A 9,856-nucleotide genomic window follows, 5' to 3' on the forward strand; every position below is an offset into this window, starting at 1 on the left:
TTTCCTCAGGCCAAGGAGGGGATTAAACAAGAAAAAGACGCATTGTCTTCTTTTCCGTACAACTTTGCTAAAATTTGATAGCTTTTGTAGAGTCAGCTTGTTAGTAGAAACATAAAAACACGACACATACACAACGCTCGCATAAAAACACATAAACTACACACACACTCATTAGAGATGGCTTCAGGCCATTAGTTTAGAAGTCAGAAGTCATGGAACAATAGAATTGCCCCACGTTTTCAAAGCATGGTCTTCTTTTTAGAGCTCACATTATTTCTTCTTTTAATTTATGTTTTAGCTTTAAGTGTTGTTGTTTGTGTACGTACGTTTCCATTTTTTGTGTAATGTGGTATGTGTTGACCATGAAGTTATAATGATTTAAATGCACAAAGCTGATCAAAAACATTTGTCAAACACAATTCTAAAGCCAATTTCATGAGACACATACCACAGTAAATTTTTTTTGTGTCAATATTTCAGTGTTTTCTACAATTTTTCCAGTTGTTTAAAGCCAAGCAGCGTCATTAACGTTCAACCGTTTGTGTTTCCTTCTCTGTTTCCCCCAGACTCTCGGCCCCTGCCTGACGTAGCTATGACGGGTAAATGCACGCGGGAGTGTGACGAATATGGCCACTCGGATGCCTGCTGGATGCCTGTGCGCACCTCGCCTGAACGTAGGCCCAAGGCCACCCCACCTAAACTCTCCACCTTCATGACCTCCCCCGGGGGCAGCGTTGCCGAACAGCCCGGCAGCCAGGAGACGCTAGCTGTTGCCAACGGGGACCCCTCGCACCTGCTGGGCGACCGTAACCGCAATCTCCTTAACAAGAAGATGGCCTCCTCCTCCTCATCCTACGACGCGTTTAGTTCAGCTGGATTTTCCGCCAGCGAGGAAACATCTCGCCCCACCGAGGAGATTCCGCTAGCGCCCACGGGTGAATACAAGCCGACGCAATGCGGAACTCTCACCAGGCGGGAAGTTTACCTGTAAACGACCCACAGCGACTGCGAGGGACGATGACAGTGACTCAGCATGGTCAGAGATGCTGTTCGCAAACCAAACCCTAAAACAAAAGCAACATGGATTTTCCTCAAACTGCTCGCGCAACTAGTGTGGCGCTACTTTTGAACCTAACTAGCCGTCTGAGTAAAAACCGTGGAATTACATGTTGTAAATGTGCGTGTGAAGGATGAGACGGAGGAGGGGGAAGTGGCCAAGGTGGAGAGAAGGGAATGTAGGTGGATCACTGCTACTTTGCTGCTAGCGTATCGGGCCCCGTAGACTTCCCCAAAGTGCTGCCTGGTTTCTGTAGACCTCTTTCTAAACATGCATGCATAATCTAGCCCCTTAAGAGTGTGTGCCCCTTGAGACAGACCTGGACTATACCTTTTGTCTTTGTTTTTATAACTGATCGTGAACCGACAAGACTGGTTGTGTCTTTTAATCCGTTTTTTTTTTGTTTTGTTTTTTGTTTTTTGTTTTTTTTGGGGGGGGAGGGGGGTTGGGGGCAGTGTTTTTATGTGGATGTATTATGTCCATATGCAATCAGTCGAAGTACTGAACTGTCCAGACAAACAATCACATCGACGAAGAAGAAGAAAAAAATACAGGCTAATGATGGACGAAAATCATCGTACGATCATCGGTGATGGCATAACCACATGATGTCGGAGCACTTCGTACGTCGTCATTGACTTTAGCCTTTACAAGGGTTTGTAGATACTCAAATGGCGCAAGTGAACGGCGTGCGCGCTGTGAACTTACAGCGCAAGAAGCAAGTTTACCTGTGTGCCTATCAACTTTATGTACACGTGAAGGAACACAAGCATACACTAATGCACGTTTTTTGTCGTGTGGGTGAAGTATTGTACATATATATACATATATATATATATATAATCTGTAAACATACTCTGGACACACGCATTGAAATCACAAGCGACCCGTTTTCATCCCGCTCCCATGCACCTTTGGAGTAGAGGGAGGTTCTTTATGTCTCAAAGCTTGTCAGTTATTTGCCTGAATGCCCATGGGTTTGTGTAATTGTGGTTCATCCTTCTAGATGTGTGAAACTATGCTAAAATGTTGTGGTCTCAAGATGGCCTGCCGCACACACTTGCAAACACATACACACATTTGATTTGCACATTGTACATACACATTATAATTATCCCATAAAGCCACAGGAACACTATTTGGATATGCTGCTGGGGTGAATTAGTTTAATAATATTGCCCTGCCGAAGAGCTTGGGCTGGCCCTGTGTAACATTCCTAGTATGAATGTTAAATAGAGCAATAAACTCATTCAACAGATTCACTCTCAATCTCACACACTTCAGAAGAGTAATCAAGGATGAGAACTCGTGTCCCTCGTGTAGCAGTCAGAGTGAACCGACTACTTGTACAATCACATTCAGAGTTCGGCTACTACAGGCACGATAGGAGCGATCACAATGCGGCACACGATGCCGCTGTAAAACCAAAGTATCGGGAACAACATGACGTGATGTCTCAAAGAACTGGGACAGGAAAGCTCCTTTTTAGGTCACATGTTGCTTTAATTACCTTCACATATGTTTCAGTGCAACGTGGGGAAACCACGTGCGCACGTATACATGCATCGTGGGCCTATCCCGAAACCATTTGCAAGAGGAGGAGTATACTTCGGAGGCATCGTGCTTTTAAAAAAGGTGGTAAATTATTCAGATGCAATTGATTTTTTGGTTTCGTTTTGTTTTTTTGTATGTTAATGATTCCTTGAGTTTGAACGGACTGCCTTTTTTTGCAGCTTCCAGATCTGTAGTCTGTACGTACTACTCGTGTTTAAAAGAAGTGCTCTGATGCTTACAAACTGTATACATAGATATGTACTTTTTTATTGCACGTTTAAAGGGAATCTACACTTACTACGAAGAAGAAAAAAAAAAAAGTGTACAAATATCATACCCTGTGAACATGGAAGTCCACTGCTTGCGTTTGTTACGAACAGACACTAGACATTGTAGTATGACTATGTATATTGATTTGACGAGGATGAAAAAGAATCATACGCATTCGTGATTCACTGATTTGTTTAGCACCATATCATCCGTTGCTTATTTATCTGATTTATTTATAACTTTATTTCACAGCAGATGTGCTTTTATCCATTGGTTCTGTAATGTTTATATTCTTTTCACAGAAAAGTACCTTCATTATGTAGAAAATGAGTTGTGAAACTTGATTCCAAAACAATTCAAAGGAGTCTCGAGTACCTCACAACTTTTGTTTTTCAAACATACGCTCGTAATGATGCCCTCTTCAGATCTCATCAGTCATATCTTTCCCTTTCCTTCCCAGTGCCACTTTGTATATGTAGTGCTTCTGTAAAAAAGAAAAGAAAACAGAAAAAAAAAAATCAAAACAAAACTATAGAGTGAATGCAAAATATGCAACTGTGCCTTTTTATACCTTTATTGGTATGACTCGTTGGTTTTAACCAGTATGAAACCAATTGTACTGAGATGCTTTCTAAAAGTGGAGGAAGAGTACTTTATGCTGAACCTACAGTCCTGGCAATTTTACTATGATAGACTTTCAAATAACAAAAGCTTTTATCTTGTGGCTTCTTTAAGTAAGCTCAGTCGAACTTTGTCAAGTATATTGATGAGTACCAACTGTACATGTCATAGGTGATACCCTGGTATATCCATCCATTTCAAAGTTAGCATGGTCACATGTCCAAACTGTGATTTTTACAGCAAGGAGAACTTTAGTCGCGAACGCGACAGTTCGGAAAGAATCGGTTTGCGATTTGGGGCACAGCAAAAAAAAAAAAAAAAAAAAAAAAAAAAAAAAAAGAGAAGACGCTGTGTCCTTTAGGGGTGAAGCAAACACGCTTTGAGACTCTCTGCAGTTTTCATGATACGAGAAGGCAGACGAAACACAAAGCTCCAAAGGTTTGTGAATGGGACACACACCTCAGAGGACTATAGAGTAGATATATATCAGCCGATTAGATACAGTAGGAGTATACGGCAGTTGCTATATCTAAAAAAAAAGAAAAAAGAAAGAAACCGAGGAGATCGACACCTACATCTACTGTACATGCCTGGAAAACGTCTGCACCTTAATCTTAAAAGACATCTGACTTTGTTGTTGACGTGCTGAAATCGCTTTTGTTTAATCGTCGTTTGCACTCTGAGGTGTGTGTTCCTTAAGCTTTCAACTTAGAAGATATAAGACTTAAGTTGTAGCACTTAGGTCATAGGACACATCACAGGTAATGAAAAAAGAAATTGTAATTTTAATCATACTCTATTTGTCCTTTGACTTGGATGTTGATGTAGAATTGAGGATTGATTTTAATCATTGTTTTATTAGGAGTCACTATGCACGCAGCTTAGCTGAACATGGCAAATGTACTGAGCGCAAGCCCACCTCTATTTATGATCTATTTTACATAATTTTTGCTTTTGTACAGGTATTTCTGTAAATAAATTGCTTGTCATTTTTGTCTCTGCAGAAATTAAAATATACCATGATACAACGGTGGCTGGATATGTTTTTTTTTTTTTTTTTTTTTTTTTTTTGTCGTTTGGGATATTACACAAAGGATGTTACATAATCATTTAATGTGTCAAATTATACAGTGAATACTTAATGTGTGAATGAATAAATAAATACACTTGTTTGTATAGTTTTGTTGCTGGTTAAGAAACACCAGCCAGTAATACATTTTACATGAATAGAGCGCACTTGCAGTATATAGCCAGCACAGGCCGGCAAGCAAGATACCTATGAGAGCAATTCATGTTTCACATTGAAGCCTTTGACTTTGCTAAGTTGACAGCATCCTCTCAGTTTGAGAGACATGATTAGAGAGCAGATAACATTTTCCATTTTCCCAATGCTGTTAAAACTTTCACTGAGTGTCAATCATCAATCAGAGATAATCATAGCACAGTTTAGTTTTAATGAATTCCTAAACAGAATCAGACTCAGTACATTAAAACAGTGTCTAGACTCTGATATAGAACAACGCTCAAAGCCACAGTTCACACTGATAATCAGTGTTCCTGACTCATCCAAAAGATCCAGTAAAATATGGATAACATTACAAGTCAGTACTACACTATTTTCACCCAAAAATGTATGTAATCATACTTCAAAGTAGTTAATATTTTAAAACAAACAAACAAAAAAAGTCTATGTGCTTGTTTTCAATGTCCTACTCAAATTGTAATTAATTTTAAACAATGTGCCCAGACATTTTAAGACAACTGCTTTGTTTAGATTATTTTGTACTTGTCTGCCCTACAGTGATAATTATCCGGCATAATACAGTTCCACTTGGACACATTTAAACAACTGAAAAAATATCAGAGCTAAAAAGAAAACAAATAGTTGGTGTGCATCTCACTGGTGCATTTGTGACCAGGACAGCAAGTCTTTGTGGTGTATTAAGAGCCCATTGGGTCATTTTATTGGGTTGTTTTTATTTTTTTTTTACTCCAGTGCTGGTTTATTTTTTTTAACCTAAATGCTAGGTTCAACTTGTTGGGTTATTTTTTTTGGGGGGGTTATTTTTTATATTTTTTACCCAGGTGCTGGGTATTTTTTCTGTAACTAAGCTGCTGAGTCATTTTAAACACTGGGTTATTTTTTTCTACCCAACCACTGAGTTAAGCCTGTTTCTGACGAAACAACTCAGCTACTGAATTACAGTCAGGACGCAGGCTTTTTGAGTCCTCTAGGAGAGAGCGGTTCTCACTGCCGCCGATTTGGTGCACATCTTCAGTGAAATAAAGGTTTGTATACATTTTATTTAATTTATAAAGTCTTTACTGGGCTGTGAATTTTATTATTTTATGCAACGCAACATAAGGACAAGATTTCAGTCAGCTGCATCAGTAGTGGACACTTTGCATGATGGAAACGCCTTTTGCCTTGCATAAAATAAATGGATTTTTATTCATTATAGTATTGAGTTTAATTTAATTTGATGTTAAAATATGTTTGTTTATGTCAGTACCATTCATTTATGGACAGGTTTTGGAATCAGTCACATCTTTCAGCTATGAGTGAAACACGGGGCCGCAGTCTGAAGTTCGTACTTCCCCCAGCGAACAGCATGGATTTCAGCAACACACCGGCACAAAAATGAGTAAAAACTGATTATGGTTGAATACACTAAAATTAAAACGCTACTTTTAAAACGCTTGTTAAATGAGTTTAAATGTATGTAATATTGTAAACTACACTGTATTCAGTCAAATAAATTAAATTTGTTTTGTATTTCCAGTTCTTGCTTAATAATAAATGTTCATCATTTAGTTGACTGAAACAAAATAGCCCAGCATGTTTGATAAAAAACATTTAATCCAACGAGCTGTGTCAAAATAACCCAGCGTGTATTCTGTCCAATATTTACCCAGTGCTGGGTTGTCAAATAACCCAAGCTGGGTTGTTTTTAACAAGTGTAGGTAATGTCACCATTCCACCACAAAGGACGAACCACATCCAAAAGGGGTAACTGTCGATGCAAGAGGTAACTGTCCAAAAGGAATTTCTGGGCACTATCCCAGATTGTATCCAAACAACATAAAACCACAGCTTACTGTAGAATTAAATGCGCACCTTGACTATTCTTCAAGAGCAAGAACCACACCACAGCCAAACTGATCTGGTTGATTTGGGGATTTGGAATTGATAGCCTGGTGGGGGTATCATCTCATTTGTATATTCAGGCATGAAAGTAAGAGAAATAGAGGATATGGATAGCTGTATGGATAAGAAAGGGAGGGTAAGGGTGGGCTTAAGAGAAACAGTATGGTATTGGGCAGCCCCATATTTATGAAGGTTTCAGAAAGATAGGTGATTGGTTGAGGCGTGGCCTTGCTCCCGAACCTCATTAACAAGTCAACTCCCTTTCGGGAACTCCACAGCGTCAATATTCATGGTCAAGCTGCTATAGCCAAGCATTTGGTCACTCGTTCCAATGCCAGTTTTAATGGTGCCAGCAGTGCAAATCATGGGCTGTGGATAATGTGAAACATGTATTGTTTTACATGGGAGTTACAATCTGGAGAAGCCCCAAACTGTTGCATGCATGAAGTGAAGCATGGGGGTGGATCAGTGATGGGTTGGGCTGTAATATCATGACATTACCTACTGTGCTTAATGGGGTCACATGCCAAGGACTACCAAACCATTCTGGAGGACCATGTGCACCTAATATTTCAAACATTGTTACCCTGAAGGTGGTGCCATGTATCAAGATGATAATGCACCAATACATACATTAAGACTGGTCACAGAGTGGTTTGATGAACATGAAAGTGAAGCAGAACATCTCCATGGCCCGCACAATCACCAGATTTGAATATTACTAAGCCATTTTGGGGTATTTTGAAGGAGCAAGTCAGGAAACATATTCCTCCACCAACATCACTTAGTGGCTTGGCCACTGTTCTTGCAAGAGCAATGACTCAAACCTCTGGCCACTGTGCAGGGTTTGTATCTGTCATTATCAAGATGAATCCATGCTGTACTGGCTGCAAAGAGAGGCCCTACACCATACTAATAAATTGTTATGGTCTAAAACCAGGTGTTTCAGTTATGAATGCCATGGATGTTCAATGGACTTCAAAACATTACTCATTCAGTCCCTACAAAATAGGGAGAATGGGGTGTTTTATTCAGAAAAGGTATTATTCAACAACAAAAACATGTAATTTCCAAATAAGTAGAACTGCAGTTATGTACACCGTGAACAGCTGTAAATAACAGGAATTATTTTTGTCTCTATGATTAGTTACACAAGGGCATGGGTAACACAACCCTTGAGATTTGTTTAAAAAATGCATTATTTACCCTGTGCCCTAGAGAGTTTGCTGACTTCTGCTTTTGCAGAAGGGTGCCTAAACTCCCCAGAGTTCATTGCTGTTCCCTGCTCAGCCTCATGAAGTCCCTCAGCCAGTGTGATGGATGGAGCACTCACAGAGGACTGACCCTGGATCAGTGGCTCTCAGCTGCTGCAGAAATCCAACATGACCCTCAAGGTATGAGAGCACGGCCATTGCACCCCCCCAAAACTCTCTAACTTCTTTTGGACTCAATAATATAAACTTGTCCCTAACCTTTTTGACCATGTTTGACCATGATTTATACAATACTCCAAATACAGACTTTCTGGGTGCAAAAACAATGAAAAATAGTTGCACAAATGTGAAGGCTTGCACCAACAGGCCTACATAAACTTCTGCAGAGCATTACGTAATGATGTTCATAAAACACGGGGGCAGGGAAGGACACTTTATTCTGAATGAGAGCAAACAATGTAAGTATGTTCATCCCCCATCTCAATAGCACATAATGTATCTTCATCTAGATCAGATGTTAGGGTGTGGTAAAGGGGAGAAATGGAAAGAAATGGAGATCCAGATAGAGCGAGAGAGAGTCGATACCCAGCAAGGGTAATTAATAATGTCATTGATCAGCGCTCACTGCTGTTCTGCTCAAGATGGTGTTTTGAAATGAATTTTCCTGTCATATTTAACCCTGCCTTTGTCAGCCGCTGATTGAGAATTATATGAACCACTGAGGCAATGCCAAAACATATGGGCACAGCCCATACCCTGTCAATGCAGAGTTATGTTTACCTGATTTATGATTTTCTAATATTCTCCTCTATATAATGGGAAATTCAATCAAAGGCTGTTAGAACTTTGTACAATTGATTTTTGGTATTTGTGTGGCCCATTTTTCCCCCTTCAATATGAAGTGAAAGAATTAAATCAGAATTTCAAGTGCTGTGCAAGTGAAGAACTAAATGATGAGTTTAAAAAAAGGCCTGCAATAACCCGGAATTTAACTGAAACCATAATGATTTGTGGGAATAAAAGCACTCCTGTGCTAATTTTGCTGCAGCATATGATGTTGTATTTGAATTGGGGTGAACATCCAAAAACAGACATACCTGATGTGTACAAATACAAAACACGCACAAAGAATGTGCACCATATTTTTTAAGCAATAGCAGATTCATGGTTGCATTGAGACCAACATTATCAGATCATATTAACAATTTGACATAACTGACACTGTAAAATGAGAACAAAACTTAAACCGAATTGGGCTACTATTGTCTTCTGTACAGCTGCTTTATAGTTAAATAGAATTAATTTAAAATTGATGAATTTTGCAACATTGACATTGTTACTGAACTGAATTGAATCAACAATGACTTGTTGAAACTGCCACAGTAAAGCCTGTATGATAGTTCCTCGCTATAGGTGTAAAGATGTAAAAAGGTCATTTTATATAAATGTCTCTCATGCCTAAAATGCTTATTGTTTATTCATTTGCATTATATGTTGATTTGGAACATGCTTATATGCATTTTGTGTGAGGGGGAATTATGGGAAGGTTTGTTGGCTGCTAAGGACTCTTATTGTGATGGCCTGTCTATATAAGGGGAAGGGCGGCCGTTTTGAAATGGAATGTATGTTTGATGAGGTTCATGCTTTTGTTACCTTGACTCCAGAACTATATTCCAAAATTATGAGCTGTTAAGTGCACACTCTTGTCTGGGATATACATATTCAAACCATACTCTGAGGAACTGTTTTTTTTTAATGGGGCCTTGAACCAGTGGATTATACATTTCTCTTTTTGGGGAAATTAGATTTTTCCATTTGGATTTTCAGCTTGCTGTCTATCCCAAAGCAGAAAAGGACTGAGTCAACAGACTGATGAGTATAATCTTTATCATTACTTTTTTGTTTCTATGGACTAAGGTGCTGGTGTGTTGTGTCCAACAAGCCTATTTATGTACTTTCTTGCTTTGGACTATTTTGTATCAGTTGTTTTTT

At 39.1% G+C, this 9,856-nt stretch overlaps 1 protein-coding gene across 5 annotated transcripts in view; it reads left to right on the forward strand.

Annotated features, from left to right (window-relative positions):
• The window catches only part of pcdh7b (protocadherin 7b), a 135,157-nt gene extending 130,638 nt beyond the window's left edge, over positions 1 to 4,519 (forward strand). For 3 of the 5 annotated variants that reach the window (XM_051114700.1, XM_051114701.1, XM_051114702.1), the window contains exon 3: positions 567 to 4,519. In XM_051114700.1, coding sequence (XP_050970657.1) covers positions 567 to 991 — 425 coding nt within the window. In that variant the 3' untranslated portion in view covers positions 992 to 4,519. The remainder of the gene's footprint in view (positions 1 to 566) is intronic. The other 2 variants (XM_051114706.1, XM_051114703.1) reach the window with 2 other exon arrangements.
• The last annotated feature ends 5,337 nt before the right edge of the window (positions 4,520 to 9,856 follow it).

The sequence above is a fragment of the Labeo rohita genome, chromosome 7 (assembly GCF_022985175.1).
Source record: "Labeo rohita strain BAU-BD-2019 chromosome 7, IGBB_LRoh.1.0, whole genome shotgun sequence".
NCBI classification, from domain to species: Eukaryota; Metazoa; Chordata; class Actinopteri; order Cypriniformes; family Cyprinidae; genus Labeo; species Labeo rohita.